Source organism: Dipodomys merriami, unplaced genomic scaffold (assembly GCF_024711535.1).
Source record: "Dipodomys merriami isolate MVZ:Mamm:240054 unplaced genomic scaffold, mDipMer1.0.p SCAF_5, whole genome shotgun sequence".
Classification (NCBI taxonomy): Eukaryota; Metazoa; Chordata; class Mammalia; order Rodentia; family Heteromyidae; genus Dipodomys; species Dipodomys merriami.
The window spans coordinates 25,328,794-25,351,451 of NW_027206068.1; the positions used below are offsets into that span (position 1 = coordinate 25,328,794).

At 39.2% G+C, this 22,658-nt stretch overlaps 1 protein-coding gene across 1 annotated transcript in view; it reads left to right on the forward strand.

Moving 5' to 3' along the window:
- The first annotated feature begins 563 nt into the window (after nucleotides 1–563).
- Nucleotides 564–22,658, forward strand: part of Lamb4 (laminin subunit beta 4) — a 91,255-nt gene continuing 69,160 nt past the window's right edge. The window contains exons 1-9 of the mRNA XM_069996223.1: nucleotides 564–597; nucleotides 8,152–8,309; nucleotides 10,945–11,080; nucleotides 13,550–13,623; nucleotides 16,387–16,575; nucleotides 17,407–17,470; nucleotides 17,627–17,841; nucleotides 19,226–19,346; nucleotides 21,358–21,546. Of these exons, the coding sequence (XP_069852324.1) occupies nucleotides 564–597; nucleotides 8,152–8,309; nucleotides 10,945–11,080; nucleotides 13,550–13,623; nucleotides 16,387–16,575; nucleotides 17,407–17,470; nucleotides 17,627–17,841; nucleotides 19,226–19,346; nucleotides 21,358–21,546 (1,180 nt within the window). The remainder of the gene's footprint in view (nucleotides 598–8,151; nucleotides 8,310–10,944; nucleotides 11,081–13,549; nucleotides 13,624–16,386; nucleotides 16,576–17,406; nucleotides 17,471–17,626; nucleotides 17,842–19,225; nucleotides 19,347–21,357; nucleotides 21,547–22,658) is intronic.

Consider the following 22,658-nt stretch of genomic DNA (forward strand, 5'->3'; position numbering starts at 1 on the left):
ACAAAATGGGCAAAATAGACTAAAATTAAAAATATAAAAGTAATTGCATTTGTTTTTAGTTGGTCATGAGGCTTGAACTCAGGACCTTGGCACTATCCCTGAGTTCTTTTGTTCAAGGCTAGCACTCTACCACTTTGAATCACAGCTCCACTTATGGTTTTTGAGTGATTAATTGCAGATGAGAGGCTCATAGGGACTATCTTCCCCTGCTGGCTTTGAACCAGGATCCTCAGATCTCAACCTCCTGAGTAGCTAGGATTGAAGATGTGAACCACCAGCAGCCAGCTCTGCATTTTATATTATTTCTTAGAAGCTATTTAATTCTGTATTGTCAAAAGTGGTAAACTGAAATAACTAACAAATATTTGTAATATCTTATACATCTTTGTTTCTTAAGGAACTGTATGTTGTAGACATTTTGTGTCTTATCCTTAAAAACCCTTAGACAAATTTGACAGCTTTCAAAGAGTATGTGTAGGTGCCAATGACTGGTTCTGTCAGTGACTGACCTTGGTCTTTTTTTAACCTAGCATAATAGAATTTACTCATTTACTGAAGAAAGAATGCAATTTCAGCTGAGCCTTTTTTTGCATCTTGGTGAGTATGAAAGTCCAGTTTGTTTTTGTGTTGCAATCTCCTAAAATATTTAGTAGGAATAGTTTTTAAACATGCCTATTTTTAATACTTTTTTATTATAAAAAAACGCTATATAGAGGAGTTACAGTTACATGAGCAAGGTAATGAGTACATTTCCTATTAAGCATTGTTGCCTCATCCTTTGTTTTTCCCCTACCATCCCTTCCTCCCACCTCCACAACTACACACCCCTCTCCCCAACACCCTCCCCCCGCCATCTAAATTGTAAAGTTCGTTTTTCAACATAGTGTCTTGTACATCTCATTGTTACCATAGATCAACCTGTATCCCTTTTTAAGCATTTTGAATTTTTTCCTTCCTCTCCCCAAATTAGAGAAGTGTATATACAAGACGCAGGGCACCGACATCAAATACAGTGAGAACAGGGGTTATACTGGAGGAAAGGAACATACAAAGAAACAAAAAAAAATCACATGGTACTTTATAAATATGTTAGAAACAATAGCAAGAAAGAAAAAAACCACTTGTGTCCCAATTGGGGTTCATTTCGCTTAACATCCTCTTATCTGGTCATATGTACATAGCTTTTGAGCTTTTCTGCTTGTCCCAGACATATACTAGATATTGCAAATAAGGGAAACCATGGGACCTATGTTTCTCTGGGCCTGGATTACTTTACTTAATATAATTTTTTCCAAGTCTTCCATTTCCTAACAAATGGGCTGATGTTATTCTTTCTGATGGAGGCAAAGAATTCCATTGTGTGTGTGTATGTATGTGTGTGTATATATATATATATATATATATATATATATACACACACACACACACACACACACACACACACACACATATCACATTTTCTTGGTCCATTCATCTAATGAAGGGCATCTGGATTGGTTCCATATCTTAGCTATGGTAAATAATGCTGTGATAAACATAGTTGTGCTGGTAGCTTTAGTATAGTCTTGTTAGTGATCATTTGGGTAAATGCCCAAAAGTGGGATTGCTGGGTCATAGGGGAGCTCTATGTGGAATCTTTTGAGGAACCCCCATACTGATTTCCAAAGTGGTTGAACAAGTTTACACTCCCACCAACAATGCAATAGGGTTCCCTTTTGCCTATTTTTTTTGCATGGCTATTCAGTTGTCTAATTGTGACAAACAACCGAAGAGTTCTCTTATAGTTTGATCTCCATTCATACTTATTTCCTCAATCCTTGATGGAAGGCTATAGACAGCACATAGCAGGTAATGCAAGAAACTAAAGAATATTGAATAGTGACAGATTCTTAATTTATAATACAATGCCTTTATTTTTTTAAATATAGCCTTGCTTCAAATGTAACTTCTCCCAGTGATGAGGCCCTGTAAACATCTCACAGACAAAAAAAAAATGCTCCCTAGAATTCAAAGTAAGCAGCATTATAAGATAAAAGGCAAACTCTTCTGACTTTAATAAGCTGAGAATAATTTTCATTAATCATAGAAGATGTGTTTCTAACAGTTTGCTTTTGGTTACTGAGTACTAAATTGCTTGGAATATTTACTTCAAAGATTCATGGTGAATTTCTTTGAACTTCCAGTATCTTGCCATTTAGTTTTGCAATTCCCAAGCCCTGAGGTAATTTCCCAGTTAGATTTGCTGGTAAGAGGGGCAGCTGGAGATCACTCACTTGTTCTCTGCTGGACATTGCCTGTCCTGAAGAAGCAAACCACAAGCCAATGGAAGCAGTCTCCTGAGCCATGCTTTTATTTTCCACATCCTACAACAGTGAGGCTTGGAGCTGGATTCCACGGTGAAAAATAAAGTGTTCTAATATACATCTGCCTTCAATGAACTGAACTTGTATCCAGAATCAGAAGGGGCCACTGGCTATCAGGCCATGTTCTCTCTGTCTGTCCCTCTGTGTCTCTGTCTCTCTGTCTCGGTCTCTCTGTCTCTCTCTGTCTTTGTCTCTGTCTCTGTCTCTCTCCCTCCAACCACCACCACCCCCTCTCCATCTCCTTGTCTCCCTACCTCTCCCCCCTCTCTTCTCCCACTTAAGAAAGTTCTAAGCCAGTCTATGGGATAGTGCTTGAGCAGTTATGTATCCTTTGTCTCTAGGAGGAATGCTTTGAAACTAAATTAGCTTTGGCAGAAATGGCCTCACTGCCATGGGTCCTGGATTCCTAAACCTAAGCTCTTGCTAATCAAAACCAAATCTCCAGGGCTGCCTCAGGTCAAACTCATAAATTAGTTGGCCCACACATCTTCAATGTGGGCATTTTCTAGTTCATAATTTGCCCCCCTATCATCAGTCAGGAATGTTCTGGTTAGTGGGTTGACTATAGGCAGTGTATAAATAATGGAGCCCCTCTGAATACTTCACCTTGCATTCCAACTGAGGGAGAGAAGAGGAAGAACCATAAAGAAATGCATTAGTCCCCAGGTTTTGGGAATTGAATGGAAAGTTAAGTAGAATGAGCTCTTTGTCACTCATAATAACTAAATAACATGCATGTGTATGTGCATCCTCTAAAAGTCTGCAATGAATTATAATATTATAATATACGTGTGAACATACTTGATTAAGAAATTGTGCTGAGTTATATGAGTGATTTATACAAATGATCCTTCACTTTATAGGAAATTTGCTGCATATTTTTTTACATGACCAGGTTTCCAGAATTCATTTTTAATAACATTCTGTCCTCATGCTGTGTGTAACTTTTGAGGAATGCATTGATTGCACAAAGATACAAATAACTTTATTCCTTGAATCAATTCCAACTTATTGCTAATGTGATTATCTGGCTGTTGACCATTTAGGCCCAAGAAAGATATAGCCAAATGCAGTCCAGGCATGTTTAAATTACTTGTATTTTTAAACCTTTGGTTCAAGTTAAAGTTCATATTTGCATTTATGCTATTGCAAGAACCGTAGCTTCATTTTTATAAATAAAATTTTGGAATACTTCTTCTGAAAAGTATGCATCTGGTCAAAACAAGTATGGCCAAGTCAAGTTATAAAAACATATTAAATCTCTAAGGCAACAAATTCCAATAAAGTAATTCAGGATGTAACTTGTCTGAATGAATAAATGCCTAGAAGGGAAATCTTACTTAATCCACATGAAGAATCAACAGAACTATTATATCTGACCTTGTTTTTAAAAGTCCCTGTCTATTGGAGTCCAAACTCCTAAAGTTATGTGTCCTCGTTGCCAGTTTGGGAAACAAAAGGAGATGTGGTTTGGGTTGTTTGGTGGATAAAAGGAAAAACCCAGAGTAATCAACTAAGGACACTTTCTTGTACTACAAAAAAAAAAAAGTATGCAAAAGAAATGGAATCTATGCCTCCGACAGAAAGAATGGCACCACCCCATTTGTTAGGAAATGGAAAGACTTGGAAAAGATATATTAAGTGAAGTAAGCCAGTCCCAAAGAAACATAGGTCCCATGGTTTCCCTTATTTGCAATATCTAGTATATGTCTGGGACAAGCAGAAAAGGTCAAAAGCTATGTACATGTGACCATATAAGATGATTCTAAGTGAAATGAACCCCAAGATAGGGACACAAATGGTTTTATCCTTTCTTGGTATTGTTTTTAATGTACATATAATGTACTATGTTATTTTTTGTTTCTTTTGTATGTTTTTCCCCCATGGTATAACCTCAGTTTTCACTGTATTTGATTCCAGTGCCCTGAATCTTGTATATACATTTTTCTAATTTGCGGGGGGGGGGGGGTGGCGGGGGGAGGCGGGAAGGGAAATAACAAAATGCTAAAATAAGGAGACAGTTTGACCCATTGTAACAATAAGATGTACAAGACCCTATGTTGAAAACTAACTTTACAACTTGGAGAGGGAGGTGGTGGGGGAAAAACAAAGGAGGAAGTAACAACACTCGATAGGAAATGTACTTATTACCTCACTCATGTAACTGTAACCCCTCTGTACAGTATCTTTCAATGAAAAATATATTTAAAAAGTATACAAAAGATGCTTTTCTTCATATAACTATCTCAGAGAAGGCGAAAAAGAAATGTACCTACAGTTTAGAATCTTCACAGTGAAGTTGTAAAGAAACAATTTCTTGTTTTAATTGCCACTTAGTAACTTTTAAGAGGGTAGATAGAAGCTATAGAATTCATACCTAGCTGGCTAAGTTACATGACTAATGATTACAATATTAATAGAATAGTTTATATTAACACATATTAATAAAATAGTTTATGTGAAGAAGGGGACTCTGCCACTTGAGCCACAGCTCCTCTTCTGGCTTTTTTGAGTAGCTAGGATTACAGGTGTGAGCCACCAGCACCCAACCTAAAAGTCTAGTCTTTTCTGTGTTAAATTGCCTGTGTGTCTCAAAATCAGCTGGCACATCCATGTTAGTCTATTTCTGGGTTCCTATTCTAGTCTATTGGCCTGTCAGTATCACACTGTCATGTTTATTTCAACTGTACAGCAAGCCTTAATGTCAGGTAGAGTAATTCCTTCCCTTTATTCTTCTTTTTAAAAATTTTCAAGCTTTTTTAGGTCCTATACTTTTCCATCCAGAGGCTATTTTGCTTTTTTACAAAATTACCAATGTCTGCTTTGGCCTCCATAATCAAGAAGGATTGTAATCCTTTAACTGAATTAGAAATGAGTCTATATTGTCCTATTCAAGTATACTTTTAAGAGGCACAACTGTTTCTATAAATAGCTATCCAAAAAATATTGTGGGAAATTCATTGTGTGTGCATTCAACTTTATTTAATACTAACTTTAGATTTCAGCCTGATTAATATTCTGCTTTCTTTTATTCAAACTTTTCAACCTATTAATGTTATTGCTTACAAAAATATATATAATACATAACCTAATTGGGCAAACTCCACAGGAAAGAACTTGTTCAGGCTTCCTTCCCCACGCCACTTGCATGGAGGGAAATTTGACAGTTGTCTTAGAATTACTCATATGCTCGTCTGGTTCCACATAGATTTTCTTTTGTCTCTTTCCGCTAGCTAACTTGATGGCTGTCAAACATTGTGTTAAGACTTGTGTTTATAGATCCATATATGTTATACTCTGTAGATAATTTATGAAACGTTCCAGAGTGAATTTCATCCTAACTCATTTACATCTTAAATCAATCCCTGAAATCCAGTCTCTGAGACATGGTAATCCCCACTTCCAAAATTAAAGCATTTCTAGACCAGAAGACACTAAAATAACTTTAGCATTTTCAACTGTTTTTCTTGTGTTTATTTCTTGTGTTGAATGTAATATTAATCTGAGCTGGATTTTAAAAAAAGATGTCTTTCATAAAATAAATTTGAAGAATGTTAGTTCAAATAACTTTAACAAGGTTTGCTTTTATGGATTCTTTTTTATAGAAATGTTCTCTTTTTCATTTTCTTTCTTTCTTGTGGTACTGGGGGTTGAATTAAGGTTCCCACATTTGGTAGATAGATGCTTACATAAACATTTCTAAGTAATTTAATACACTGATGTCCATTGTAAATATCCAAGAAAGGGAGATAGGATACATTAGCTCCCCCCCCCCTCCTTTTTTTTTTTTTTTTTTTTTTTTGGTCCTGGACATCCTTTTTTGTTCTGTTGATCTCAAATTCATTTCAGCACATTTTAAAGGCATTTATCATTAGCCCAGATATATAATTTGAATAGAAGGAGACACAGTAATTATTCCACTTAATACCATTCAGCAAACAATGTTGGGATCTTTCATCACATATTAGAAAATTTAAAGGTTTGATATATCTTTGCCCAATGTTAAATAAGCATGCAAAGACATCATTAGATATGTCCACCTATATCTACACATATACCAACCTCTGCCTTCTCAGTTGTTCCATAAGCTAAGCTTGATTCTATTTTAGTCTAGTGAAGCAATATTTTCTAATTTAGTGTCTTACTAAATTAGAAAGTTAAAAACTATTTTGGAAATACATGATGTTAGAATTGTGGCTCTAGGTGTCTTGATACCAAAGGGATTTATTGGTGACATTTTCTTCTTCTGTCTCAATTAAGAGAAATGTTTGGCTGCATTGATAACTCTCACCCTATCTTCTCACCAGATCTTCTGCATAGAGCTTGTGGTTCTTCGCTATCATTATTTTTTTTATTTTAGATGAAGAAACAGCTGCTCTATAGTTGGACATTTCCCATCAATAGCAACTGGCTTCTAAATCACTTACTTTCTCTTTTACTCCTTTGCTATCTGATACTTTGGACTCAATTATGTTTTCTATTATTTGCTATGATTACTGACCCTATTTAACGATAGTAAAATGAAATTTTAATGCACTTACAATTTTTTCTTCATATAATTTTCTATATGATGAATGGTCCTAACTTTGCCTTCTGAATGGCATTAGGTATAAAAATCCTACATTTTATTAGTATATATTAATTGTATAATGTGGCATAGTCATTGTGATTTTTCATACACACAATTTATAATTTGATCATATTCGTGTCCTCAAGATGTCACAATTTTTTGTTTTGGTTTATTCAAACTACAGACTTGGATTAAAGTTAGGTGTTTCTGAATGTATTGAACTGAATTCAGATATAATACTTATTTCTCTAGAACATAACGTTTAAAGCAAGACAAATTTTAAAAGTAGCGTTTGGGAAGTGAGATGGTCTTTGGGTAGTGCAGTTCATATAATAGTCCTAACTTACTTGAATCCAGGTCCCTTCAGGTCAGGGCAAGTCTGTTCAACAGCAGGAATTAAAATGGGCTGAGTTTGGCATACCTACTCATCTCTCACTTTCTCCGCAAGGATCTTGAATTCTCCCACAGTATCTGAACCAAACAATGCAGGTTACAAAAGGGTTCAAATGAATTTTCATATTTTAGGAGAAGGTTTTTTTCCCCAAGATTTCTTAGATCTTCCTATTTCTTCCATATGGGTTTGAACAACAAGTGTACAGACAGGGTTAGGATTCTCCCTCCTTAAAACTATGTATTCATCTTCTTCCTTGTTTTCCCTAAATGACACACAAAGAATTCCCAGGGCATGGAGTTTGTCTCAGATCAGTTTCTTCAAAGCAGAGCTGGCAAAGGGACTTGTGTGCATGTGATTTATTGATAGTGCTCTCAGGAATGAGAGATGGAGGTTGATGGACATTGGCTGTGATCAACACAAGAGTCCAGCTCCCACCAGATGCCAAGAGGAAAGGCTGAACAAGAATGGCACCATGGAGTTAATTTCAGCTCAACTCAATGGTACCAGTCTTCTGAATGCTGTACCGGTCATTCATTGTTTCATGTGGGGAGAGGGGTGATCTCCAAGGTTGAGTTGTCCCATCAGGCTGAGGGTATCAGCAACCTCTAGAACCAAGGGCTTAAAGATCCACAGAACCAGTTTTAAGAGCAAATAAGATAGAAACTTGGCTCAAGTGGTACAATGCCTGCCAGTAAGTGCCAAGACCCTGAATTCAAATCCCAGTAGTGAAAAAAAAAATTAAGTAAATAAACCAGCTTAATATTACTTCTTGAGGCTTTGGGAAGTTCTGGGGCTACTTTACATGATGTTTCTGTGTGTTCAAGGGTGGCTCAGTGGCTGGAAAGCAGAAGATGAATGTGGCAGAGGTGCCTGCCAACCGAGCCCCGGCAATCTCCTTGTGGGACGTAGTGCACAGCTTACTGCATCTTCTACCTGTGGGCTGAAAGAAGCCCAAAAGTACTGCATTCTCAGCTACCTAGAGGTGTGTTGGTTCCCTTTACTTGTTGGAACATTATTTTTTAAAGTATTTTTATTGCTATTATAAAAGTAATGTGTAGAGGGGTTACTGTTACATAAGCCCAAAAATGAATACCTTTCCTTTGGGGACATGCCAACCTTTCCCTCGCTCTCTCCCAGTTTTGCTCTTCCATCCCCACCCACAAGTTGTACAGTTCATTTTCCACATAGTGTCTAGTGAGTACCACTGTGGCATCTGTTCACTCTTCCAACTTGTTGGGACATTATTTGATCAGTGATATCCATTTTTTCTTGTGGGCCTGGGGCCCCTCACAGCTTGACAGAAGGAGAGCATCCTTCTCCCTGGACTGGCACAATGTAATTCAAAGTCTAGAAAACCTTAACTATTCAGAAAACATAGAAGACCTCTCTTATTTCTGTTTTCTGTTACCTTCAAAATTAGACAGAAAAATAACTTTTTTGTTTAATCTTTGAATCTGTAAAATCTAATTGTCTACTTGGCTGCCAATGTTATTCCCACACAGCTGAGCAGAATCAACCTCTTCAATAAAGATTAAAAACCCAAGAGGCTTTGTGCAGAGTGAGAGCCCATCTTAGGTAGATAAGGGAGGGTTAGAACTCTGGGTGGATCCAAGTGTCCTTGGATCATACCTGTAATCCTACCTATTCACACGAATGAGATGTGAGCCTTGCAGTTCAAAGCCAACTCTGGCAGTAAAGTTCATGAGACACTTATCTACAGTTAACCACCAAAAAGCCAGAAGTGGAGCTGTGGTTTTAGTACCAACCTTGAGCAAAGAAGCCAAGAAATAGTGAGGGCCTAGGCCCTGAGTTCAAGCCCCAGTATCGGCAAAAACAAAATAGAAGGGATGGATTGTACAACTAACCTTATGATAGCACTTGAAAACTGTATTGCTTCCAAACCATAAATTCCAAAGCAAAGACATTTTTGTGCCTTTGACCCCCTTAAAGACAAGTTTTTATTAAAGTACCAGTGGTTTTTCAGGACACTTTCTCCCTGTGTACTGTCAACAGAGCAAGCATCTAAGGTCATCTTTGCGTCATACCTGCTGAAAACGCTGAGACCATCTAATCCACCCCTTCAATAAGAGGATGTGCAGGAAGGAAGTTGGACATATGCCTAATGTTAGGGGACCAGGCTTTTCCATGTATTGTTTATTTAAGGCAAGCTTTTAGGTCTCTGGGAAATGCATTGTATTCTAATGATGTCTAGTAAAAGATAATGGTTATAAATAGAGACAACACCTGGATGCTTAGGATTGTTCTGAGTGTGGAAAGTATTTATGTAAGAAAGTAAATGCTCTACAAGTAGAAGGAAATCCCAAGGTGCAAGTTTGGCTCAGCTCTCAGCTAGGTAGGATGGATACCCTGCAACTGACTTATCTAAGTCCGAGTCCACTGGACAAAGAAGTCATTCTCAATGCTAACATCAGACACTTTCTGACACTACCCTTGCCCAGCTTATTCTGTTTCCTCTGACATTTGCTCACTGTTGTCAAGAGCCAATATAGTCTGGCAATAATTAGAAACTGGTATCCTTCTATGTCAAAGTTAGACCACCAAAAAATAGCCAGTCAAAATATAAAAGTAAAGGCTAATTTTATCCAAAGAGTGGCAGAAAGCTTAAAATTTAGGTTTTTTAAAATCCCAAATATTGCAGGTGGAATAGGGAGATAATTCTATTTTAGGAAAGTCAAGAAAGAAGGGAGAGACCAAGAGATCCAAACATTTTGGAGGAGACTAGCTTGTACTGAGGTGCTCCAACAAATGTGTTTTTGTGTGCTGAAGGAAAAGCAAGGACCTGGAAGCTAGTGTGGTTAGAACAGAATGACTACTGGAAGTAGATGTGAAAATGTGACCTGGGTTAGACAGTGCTGGGGTCTGGAAGACACATTAAGGACATCCACATGATGATGTTTACCTAGTACCTGCAGCTGAGGACCCATGCTGCTGCAAGCAATTTCTGTCACCAAAGGTTGCTAATGAACAACATCTACTTCCCAGAAGCTTTGAAAAAAATCTCTTTCTGGGTCCCACTGGGCAGGCCATGGACAGTCCTTTGGAAAGCCCACTAGGAGTTTCAGTGCAGGTACAATGGACACACTAATGAAACAAGCTTAAAGGCCAGGGCTTTGGTCTTGTGACTTTTGAAAAGCCATCCTAAGCAAAACTAGCTCCAATCACCAATATGACCTTCTAGTCTGCAGGTCAAGAGAGTGGGCCTCTTTGTTGTGAGCTTAATGGAAGTCCACACTGTGACAGAAAAATTTCATTCATTTGCCAAATACTCCTTTTTTGACCAAAAGAAGTTAATTCTAGCTCACAAAGCCCACCTTCAATATTTCTATGCAATATAAAATAACATCCAGATTATCTGCCTGTTATAGTAGAGAAAAAAATAGTTCCATATAAATTTGAACTTTTATGAATTTGTAAATTTCTAGATCATAGTTTAATTTCTTATTGTATTTAAGCACCTGTTGATGGAAAAAAGTGATGTGTTGTTATTTCCTCTGCTTTTTATTTTTAGCCAGATTGAAGAACAGATACAGTGAGAACAGCTTGTTTTTAAATTCAGAGCAACCTTTATTTTTAATTTTGATGGTGATGTTTTCCAGGGGGAACACAAATGCTTCATCTGTGACTCTCGACTTCCATATAATCCTCACACCCAGCCCAACAGCCACACTATTGAGAACGTAATTCCAAGTTTTGAACCACACAGAGAAAAGACATGGTGGCAATCTGAAAATGGTATGATTAACTTGCTTTCCATTCTTTTATTCATATTTTAACAAGACTCCCTTCTCCTTGTGTGGTCTTAACAATGTCACAGCAAGATGTTATCCACCAAAAATGTGGAACATCTTATAAGAACTGAATTTATTTCCATTTTAAGAAAGAATATTTTCCTTTAGAGAAATCAAAATGTATCTTAAGCAAATAACTCTTTTTAGTTTTTCCATGTGGGGAAAGAAAAATGCCTCTGTATCTTTTAGTTCTTGGGGGAAATTAATCCTCATAGAAAACTCTACTGCTGTAAATTGAACAAAGTCAGAAGTCTAAAGATGAGTAGTAAGTGCTCTTCCTTCTTTGAACACACAAGGAACAGAGAGAAAGAACACTACTTCTCCCTGTGAGCCAAAGGTCTTAATATAAAATTTTAACTAAAAAGCTGGGTGCCAGTGGCTCAAGCCTGTAATTCTAGCTACTCAGGAGGCTGAGATCCGAGGACTGCAGTTCAAAGCCAGCCTGGGTGGGAAAGGTCCATGAGACTCTTATTTCCAATTAACCACGAGCTGTGACTCAAGTGGTAGAGCATCAGCTTTGAGCAAAAGAACTAAGGGACAGAGCCCAACCCTAGGTTCATTGACATACAAAAGAAGAAACAAAAGAAAAGAAAGAGAGAGGAAGGAAGGAAGGAAGGAAGGAAGGAAGGAAGGAAGGAAGGAAGGAAGGAAGGAAGGAAGGAAGAGAGGAAGAGAGGGAGGGGGAAAGAAAGAAAGAAAAACAAAACAAAAAGAGTGAACTAAAGGATAATTGGCTACTTATAATTAACTATATCCTTCCTGATTTTATACTGTTCTGTGTGCATGATTTAGAGTGACACAGTGGCCCATGGTTAAGTGTAGGCCTAATGGGAGAGCACCCCTGTCCATACCAAAACATATTCATCCATAATAGGTCTCCTAATGGAGGCTTTCCCACATACTGGTCTACAAAACATATTTATCCACACTGGGCCTCCCCATAAGGGGCCTCCTCACTTACTAGTTTGTTTTCCTTGCGCACACACTTATTCCATTCATATTCTCTATGTTGCATGTTGGGCTCTTTGGACTTCTAAACACATTTTTTTAGAGAACTCTAGACCTAAGAGAGAGAGAGAGGGAGAAAGAGAGAGAGGGAGAGAGAGAGAGAGAGAAACTCTAGACCATTAAGACCAAAGTGTGGGGCTAATTATACTATGTTAAGATATGTAGGTCAATCCTCTTGTGATGGTGTCTTTCTACCTCACCCATTTGACAACTGCACGACTGACATCTACTGAACACCATTTCATTTTGGATCCTAGTTATGTCTTGTTGGACTCTCCTTAATGAACGTGAGGTGAGGTTTGCCATCCTCCCCTGTTGTCATTGATGAGTAGTATCAGTTGGTTTAACAGCTGTTAGGTATAATGTCCAACATTTTGCTGAGGGTAATTGCATAGAAGGAGAGTTCTCAGTCATGTACTTTAGAAAGGGGAAATAGATCTCCTCCTAGTAAGGGTCAGAGTCTTGGATCCAAAGCTTAAAATGTGGCTATGGTTCAGCAGGCGCTTCCCCTACCCATGTGCCCTAGAACTCTGAATCAAACTCCCACTCACAATGGTCCAGCCTCTTTTGTCTAGAGCCACATGTCCAGCAAGGCCCCTATCTGCACATGGCTATGCTGTCCATGGAAAAGCAACCCAGATGTCTAAACGCTGGGGGCAAAAAATGGATAAAAAAGCATTACTAATTTTTACAATACGGATTATATGTTGTAATGATAATTTTTATATATTGCTTTCTTTTTCTTTATTAAGTGTACTTTTTAGACAATCCTTAATTTCATGTATAACTCATGTTCCACTTCTCTTAAGCCATGCTGTTCTGGAAATAGGTGGGCTTCTGTTGTGTCTGGGTGGGGCCAGATGCTCACATTGTTCTAGATATGGATCACAATGCAAAAAGTCCTGACAGGATTGTTCCCATCTCCTCAGTAATAGGGGAGCCACAGATCCTCACTCTAAGAAGAATATTCCAAGATGTAGTTTATTCCAACTGACAAAAACAATCTAACTCAACTGACTGTCTGGAGCTGGGAGTTGGGAATAAAGGGTGTGTTGACTTTTATCATGCTCCAGCTTGCTGGCTCCTATTTTGAGTACTGGGAAATAAAACCTCTTGCCACCTATGGGAAATGGTCCAGAACTCCCTTGGGAATTTGCAATACTGCCACATAGTGGCCATCTTGTCTTGTCACCAAAATGTGAATTTTAGACAGGGTAAAACCTATGCTGCTGTCACCCAGATCTCCTGGACATGGAGAGACCTGGACACCAGGTCACAGACTGGGGAAGAATGTCAGCCACCAGCCATGTGACATCCAGGGGATTTTATTATAGACAAGCAACAGGGAGGGCCGTTAGCATGATAAGCAGAGATCTCTGAAATCATTCTTTTTTCCCCCCTTTAGGTCTGGATCATGTCAGCATCAGATTGGACCTAGAGACACTATTTCAGTTCAGCCACCTTATACTGACCTTCAAGGTATAGTTGGACAGGCCTGCTGTTTTCTTCTCTATTCCATCAGTGCTCAATGCTAACCTGCAACTTCACTTACTTCCTGGCTTCATTAGAGACATCAGAAGCCAAAATAAGTCTAGATTCAAGTTTTATCATCTGGATTTTGTTCTTAAATAATTTTTTAAATGAACATTGCTTATTAATTGATGACTGTATGGTAATGAGAAAAAATCTTAGAAAAAAGTAAAAAGGGAAAAGTCTATATACTAGAGTAATAGAGGCCACAGAATTCGAGAGATAATTTCCAGGAAAAGGGGAGAGAAACTTGGAAGGGAAAGATTGTGTTCAAAAGAAGAAGAGAAATTATGAGTATTCAAAAACTTAAATCACCCAACAACAAATACTCAAAGAAACAACTGCCCAATAAATAAGTGGACTAAAGACTTAAAGGGAAACGTCTCTGAAGAGGAAAAAAGGATGGTCAATAGACACATGAAGAAATGCTCAACCTCCCTAGCCATAAAAGAAATGCAAATCAAAACAACATTGAAATACCACCTCACCCCAGTTAGAATGGCTATAATCAAGAACTCTAAAAACAAAAGATGTTGGAGGGAATGTGGACAGAAGGGAACCCTACTGCATTGTTGGTGGGAGTGTAAACTTTGTCAACCACTTTGGAAAGTAGTATGGAGGTTCCTCAAAAGACTCCACATAGAGCTCCCCTATGAACCAGAAATCCCACTTTTGGGCATTTACCCAAATGATCACAAACAAGACCATACTAAAGTTACCAGCACAACTATGTTTATTGCAACATTATTTATGATAGCTAAGATATGGAACCAACCCAGATGCCCCTCAGTAGATGAATGGATCAAGAAAATGTGATATATATATACACACACACACACACACACACACACACACACACACACACACACACATACACACACACACACACACACACACACGCAATGGAATTCTATGCCTCCATCAGAAAGAATGACATTGCCCCATTTGTTAGGAAATGGAAAGACTTGGAAAAAATTATATCAAGTGAAGTAAGCCAGGCCCAAAGAAACATAGGTCCCATGGTTTCCCTTATTTGCAATAGCTAGTATATGTATGAGACAAGCAAAAACGGTCAGATAAGTTGATGTTAGGTGAAATGATCCCTAAGATAAGGGTTCAAATTTTTTTTTCTTTCTTGTGATTGTTTCCAACATATTTATAAGATAGTTTCTTTGTTGCTTTGTATGTACCTCCCCCAGGGTATATGCCCTGCTTTCACTGTATTTGATGTTGATATAACTTGTGGAGGGGAAGGGAAAAAAACAAGCTGTTTAAATAGGGATACAGGTGGACCCATTACAAAAATGAGATGTACAAGATGTTATGTAGAAAAACGAACTTTATAGCTTCGGCAGTGGGGGGATGGGGGTGTAGGGGTGGTGTGGGGGTGTGGGTGGAGAGTGGAAGGGATGGTATGAGGAAACAAAGGAGGTAGCAACAATGCTTGATAAGAAATGTACTCACTAGGGCTGGGAAGGTGGCTCAGTGGTAGAGCACTTGCCTTGTGTGCCTGAGGCCCTGGGTTCGAATTCTCAGCACCACATAAGCAAAAAGAAAAAGCCGGAAGTGGCGCTGTAGCTCAAGTGGTAGAGTGCTAGCCTTGAGCTGAAGAGCTGAGGGACAGCGCTCAGGCCCAGAGTTCAGGCCCAATGACCGGACCCCTCCCCCCCAAAAAAAGAAAGAAAGAAAGAAAGAAAGAAAGAAAGAAAGAAAGAAATGTATTCACTATCTTGCCCATATAATTGTAACCCCTCTGTATGGTATTTTCACAATAATAATTAAAAATTTTTAGAAAAAGAAATTATGAGTATTAAGGTTATTTAGATGCCAACGCAAGTTATATAGTACAGTTTTTCATAATGATCAAAATTCTGACCTTGATCTCAGGCTTGGCACTAATTTGGGTAATTATTTTTTTTTAAGATATAAAATTTAAAAGTAATGAAAAAAGGTCAGCAGTCTTTGTCCCCCCAAAACTCACCATTTCGTTGCAAACTCAGACATATAAATAGAATAAGTATTTTTAAGTATAAACAAAAAAAGAAAGTTGTAGTACAAAAGGAAATGTGCAGTAATACAGCTATAATTAAAATCCTGGGGTTACTTAGTTGAAGAAGCTAAATCCACTTTAGGGAATCACAATAAACATTATGGGTTTCATGAGATCTGTAAATTTGCCTAAGGAAAAGCATTCTCAGCAAAGAGAACCAAAGAAAATTGTTGTAAAATACTAATGACATTGGCATTTTTTAAAATGTATGTACTACTTTTCTTACTAATTACACAGTCATAAATCTTTTCAAAATGTAACTTGAGCCGGGCGCTGGTGGCTCACGCCTGTAATCCTAGCTACTCAGGAGGCTGAGATCTGAGGATCGCAGTTCAAAGCCAGCCTGGGCAGGAGAGACCGTGAGACTCCTATCTCCAATAAAACCACCAGAAAACTGGAAGTGGTGCTGTAGCTCAAGTGGTAGAGTGCTCGCCTTGAGCTGAAGAGCTGAGGGACAGCGCCCAGGCCCAGAGTTCAAGCCCCACGACCAACCGAAAAAAACAAATGTAACTTGATTCTGAGGGCATAAATAGTTGCCCATTTGTTGGAACAAGATCTAGCTGTGTCTGCTGTAGAATACAAGGTTTGATAAAATGAAAATAGAAGACAAAAATGTTCAAACAAATGATTGATAAACTCTGCCTTGGGGACATTATTTTCAGACTTTTCGACCTGCTGCAATGTTAGTAGAGCGTTCCACCAACTATGGACACACCTGGAAAGTGCTCAAATATTTTGCAAAAGACTGTGCTATTTCTTTTCCTGGCATCACTGCTGGCCAGGCCCAGAAAGTGGGAGACCTTGTCTGTGACTCCAGATATTCAGATGTTGAGCCCTCAGCTGGAGGCGAGGTAACCTTCCTTCCCTTGGATTTCTTTCCTTATAAACACTTTAATACGTGTGTGTGTGTGTGTGTGTGTGTGTGTGTGTGTGTGTATACTCATATATATAAGAGAAAGTTTAAGTCATGTTTATTCAACCATAACGTAATCTTATTTTTTTCTTAAAATGAAAATGCCTAAATTGAAGTGAATCCTGAATAGTAGACAATAAGTATCCAAGCAGAAGCAATCCACACAAGGGTTAACAGCTGAGAGTGAACAGTTCAGTCTATACTGGCCAGGTGTAGTGCTGGGCACCTAGAGGAAGAAAGAAAAGAACAAAGCTGGTCACATTCCTGAGTTAACTGTCTCATTATTGTAATTCTGGAATCGCTAGGGAAACTAGGTGGGATCTAGGAATGTCTCTCTACACAAAGCTGGTAACAACTAGCACAAGGTCAGGGTAGCAGTGGGGTTGGAGAGTACCTATCTTATCAGAGAGAACAGAGAGATTTGGTGGCATAAGACAGCTTCAGAATTCCCTGCCAGGCCCAAATTCACAGTGGCTTGCTGAACTACCCATCACTCCATCCTAACCCAGTTCATAGTTCTCTTCAGCAGTGCTATTCCACTTCTGTTTGTATGGACACACATGTACCAAATCCACCTGTGACTGCTCAATCCTGTGCATTCATCTCTGTATGTGGTCCTTTATTCATATAGTCACTCAAATAATAATCGACATATTAGCTGGGAGCCAATGGCTCAATCTTCATGCAAGATCAAGATTTCTTCCTTAAGCAATTAGACAGTTACATTTGGGCTACCATAATAAGTTCACCTATATTGTTTGTCTTGCAGGTTGTTTTAAAAGTTTTGGACCCTAGTTTTGAAATAGAAAACCCTTACAGCCCCCAAATTCAAGGTATGAATCGGTTGCATATTTCGTAAGTTTTCTTTAAATTTCATGTTAGGAGGATTCCTTATCATTTCCTTCCTGTGGTATGCTAAGGAGACAACAGTCAAGCAGAAAAACTTGAACTTAAATGCACTTTGATTCATTTTGTTTTCCTTTTTCAAGACCTTGTAACATTAACAAACCTGAGGATAAACTTTACCAAACTCCACACCCTTGGGGATACTTTACTTGGAAGGCAACAAAATGATTCCCTTGATAAATACTACTATGCACTCTATGAGATGATCGTTCGGGGAAGCTGTTTTTGCAATGGCCATGCAAATAAGTGTGAGCCTTTACAGAAGGTGCAGGGAGACATTTTCAGCTCCACAGCAGTGGTAAGTTATTAGCCAGACTTGCAAACTGTCTCTCCTTCCTTCCTTTCATTGTTCTGATATATAATCTATATGGAGACCAGAAATCTATATGGAGAACAATAAATCTGAGTGCCCAGTTTTGCATGGGGCCAGTAGCAGTGAATCTCCACCTTCCCTGGACCCCCTCCCACCCTACCCGCTCACTCCTCTGTCCATAATCCTTGTGAATTCTGTCACCTGTGGTCATCACTGAACTCAGGAGCAGAATTTATCATGTGTGGTTTTAAGATAACCTATCTTGCTTTGGTTTATTTATTTTTTAGGACACACAGATTTGATAGGAATGAACTATAATTTCACATTCATTCTTTCACACATACAAAAAAATATTGAAAATTTGTAGGGGATGCGACCCTCTATTCAAAGCTAGAATGTTTCAATGACACCTGATATTATAAAAATGGTCAAGCCCTGTGATACTCTTCTGCTCTGAAAAGCTGTCAGGGTTGTAGATCTCTTGTTCTTAGAGTGTATCTTTTGTTGTTGTCTTCTTGTTTCTACAGTTCAGGGAATTGAACCCAGGGCTTCAAACATTCTATGCTCGTGTTCTACCACTGAGCCATATTCGAGCCCAAGAACTGTACACTTGTGCTGAATCCTAAGGGGTATGTCTGCTATACAGATTTACTTATTAGGTTCAGTTATTTCAGTCTCTAGAGAACATGATACCTTCCCACACAGCCACCTCTACATCTCTCTGAACATTTTTAAGCATTTTGTGAAAGCCTGAGGGAATCGTGTCTTTCTGTAGCTTCTTTCTCTTTTCTAACTCCTTATTTTCCCTTCTCCAAAAACACACTCACTCCTCACATCTTGTTCCTTGTGCTGTCCTGAAACAAGAATTTAGAAAAGCATCCCCACAAAATTTATTCTAAATATTGACTATACTTCTGGAAATTATTAAATCTTATAAACTAGTGAAGCACATAATCGAATATAGTCAGATTGGTATTGTCACTAACACATAGGGAACTAAAATCCACAGAGGGACCATGACCTGGGAATTCATTTTCCATGTACAGACAAGCCCTGTTTAGCCAGATGCTGAGGGCTCACACCTGGAATCCTAGGTATTTGAGAGGCTGAGCTCTGATGATTGTGGTTCAAATTTCCAGTTAACCAGAAAAATGCTGAAAGTAGAGGTAAGGCTCAAGTGGTAGCATACCATCTTTGAGCAGAAAAAAAAACAACAACAAGCAAAAGTGTCATGCCAGGCCCTGAGTTCATGCACACACACACACACACACACACACACACACACACACACACACACACACGCGCGCGCGCATGCATGCACACACACAAAGAAAAGCCCTATTCTAACTCTGTTCATTCATGATTGCAGGTTCATGGGCACTGTGTCTGTCAGCACAATACAGATGGCCCCAACTGTGAGCGATGTAAGGACTTCTTCCAGGATGCTCCTTGGAAGCCAGCTGTGGGTGCTCAGGACAACGCTTGCAGAGGTGGGTGAAAATAAGTTCTTGAATAGAAGAGTGTGTTCTCTTTTCTTATTTTGAAGCACATGTATTTCACTTCTGTGGGGTGCAGGCAGCCGAAGAAATGGAGCTGTGGCTCCCTGCTGCACTTGTGTGATATCTTAATTGCTCCAAGGGCCTCATGTACAAGAATCACCAACTTCTCAAACTGACACCCCCCCCAAAAAAATTAAGATAACTACTGTGCATGCTATGCAGCACATTTTTAGATAATGGGGTGGAGTTGTGTGTAATTGCTGAAGGCAAGCAAGTCTAGGTTTGGTAACAAGATGTCATATGTTCCAGAAAATGACTTTATATACATAAGAAAGATGACAGGAAAAAACGAGATACAGGAATTAATTTGTTGTTAGGCTTTTTGTCTTTGTGCCAATACTGTAGCTTTAATTTAGGGTCAGCATATTCTCTCTTAGCTTTTTATGGCTCAAGGCTTTTGCTCTTCCACTTGAACCACAATTCCACTTCTAGCATTTTGCTTAATTGAATATGAGATCTGATATTCTCAGATCTCAGCCTCTTGAGTATCTATGTTTATGGCTTGGACTAGCATGTTCTGATGAAATATTTTGGTTAATAAGGTGTTTTAGTTTGCAGTGACAGCTTAGCTACCTCTGCATTTTTATGAACTTCCACACAATCTTCTTATTCAGTTTCTTTTCCCAAGTTTTGGTAAAATAGGACTTGAAGGAATGAAAGTTCCCTAGAAGAGCTCTAATGAAAAGAACCTATCTGTGACAGAGTACGCAAATCCAGCAAAACATGACCAAACTCAGACTGTTTACAGGGAGGGGGTGGGTTGTGGGACATAGCACAGACTTTACAACAAAGATAAACAAATTTCTCCCAACAACTATGTGGCCTTCTAGTCATCTTAGTGAGCCTCACATGAGATAAAAGTGGCCTGTAGCCACCTTTTTAGCCCTCTGTCCTTGCAGAAGCACAGAAACTGACTGGGCTCTACTCCAACATCTTATGTACAAATCCCAATGCGCATAGAACATTTAAATAAAAAAAAGAAAGAAAGAAAAAGAAAAGAAAAGAAAAAGCCTGGTCTCAGTGGCTCAGGCCTGTATGGCTCACACCTATAATCCTAGCTACCCAGGAGGCTAAGATCAAAGGATTGCGGTTCAAAGTTAGTATAGGCAGGAAAGTTCGTGAGAGTCTTATCTCCAATTCACCACCAGAAAACTGGAATAGAGCTGTGACTCAAAGTAGTAGAGCACTAGTCTTGAGCAAAAAAGCTCAGGGATAGCACCCAAGCCCTGAGTTCAAGCCCCATGACTAAAAAATAAATAAATAAATAAATAAATAGAATTCAGATTTACAAAGCATGAAGTCAGCAAAAATATTCTTCACTTCCCTCCCCCACAGTGTAACCCCCGCTTTCACTATATTTGATGTCAGTATAACATGTGGAGGAGATGGGGACAAACAAGTCGTTTAAGGATTCAGGTGGACCTGTTGCAACAATGAGAAGTACAAAATGTCATGTCAAAACCAGCTTTACAATGTCGGTGTGGGGGGGGGGAGGGGGGTATAATTGGGTGGGGGGAGGGGGGAGGCTGGGAAGGGAGGTGAAGGGTAAACAAAGGAGGAGGCTGCAATGCTTGGTAAGAAATGTATGCATTATCCTGCCCATGTAATTGTAGCCCCTCTGTACAGTATGTTCTCAAATAAAATTAAATTAAATTAAAAAAAAATATTCTTCACTGAACACCATAACACACCCTATGGTTTCCAGCTTGCCTGAATGATTTCTATCTGTTTGTGTGATTTTTAAAAGTATATATTGAGTATTATGGGAACACTATGACAGCACATGAGAAGAGTCAGAATGCCAGACAGACCTGCTTTGGCCTTTGTACGCTTGGATGTGGATGAAGCGGAGCAGGGGCTGAGACCTTGGAGGCTGAGCGTGAGCATGTGGGACACTGAAGCCTCTGAAAGTCTCTCAGGCGTTTTCCATTTGCCTTCTCAGCATGCAGCTGTAATGGCCACTCTGAGCGCTGTCACTTTGACATGACCGCATACCTGGCCAGTGGTGGCCTCAGTGGAGGCGTGTGTGAGGACTGCCAGCACCACACCGAGGGCCAGCACTGCGAGCGCTGCAGACCCCTCTTCTACAGGGACCCCTTCAAGGCCATCTCGGATCCCTATGCATGCCTCCGTGAGTTCCTCCCCTTGCCCAGTCCTTTGCATTTGTCTCCACAAATTCTCATCTGGCCCCTTTGGGATTGCCTGCCCCAACTCTGCTTAGCAGGGGATTCAGACTACCTTATGGGGAGTGAGGAGGTAAGACTACTTCAGTTCTACCTCCAAACAAGCTGACCCAAATAATCCAGGTCAGGCCTGAGAATTGTGTATCCTAGGCCATACCAAATGAATCAGAACTTTATTATGGATCCAACCAAGAGGGGCTGGCAGCTTTAGGAGATGCCACAGGCATGTTGGTAACACTAGAACTCAAATCAAGAAAGTAACTACACAATGATATTGGCTAAAACATGTCACTGGCTGAGGAAATTCTATTTTTCAATTTTGCTCTAAGATAAATGAGGTAAGGTCTCATCTTCTTTAAAGAACAAGACTTAAAGCCAAATGCCAGTGGCTCATGCCTAGCTACTCGGAAGGCTGAGATCTGAGGATTGCAGTTCAATACCAACCTGAGCAGGAAAATCCATGAGACACTTATATCAAATTAACTACCAAAACCGGGGGGGGGGGGGGGAGGGTAGAAGTGGAATTATGGCTCAAGTGGTAGAGCACAAGACTTGAGGGAGAATATTTTTTAAAAAGGAACAGCACCCCAGTCCCCAAATTCAGGCCCAAGACCAGCCCCTCCCCCCACAAAAGACTTCAAACCTTTATTATTTATCTGTTTATTGCAGTAGTGAGGCTTGAACTCAGACCCTCTCACTTGTACTCAGCTTTCTTGATCAAGGCTGATGCTCTACCACTTGACCACTGTTCCAGTCCAGCATTTTGCTAGTTAATTAGAGATAAGAGACCTGCAGACTTTTCTACTCATTCTGTCTTCAAACTGCTACCCTCAGATCTCATATTTCAGCCTCCTGAGTAGTTAGACTTACAGACTTGAGCCACCAGCATCCAGCAAAAAGCTTTTCTGTTTAATCTCAACTTTTACAAGCATAAAAAATAGACAGTCATAGAATAAACACTTTTTACATACCACCAGCTTCATCAAAACTTTTCCAACTCTCTTTACTAAGTAAACACCACAAACACTAATGGAACCCCAGGCATAGCTTCCCCCTTTGC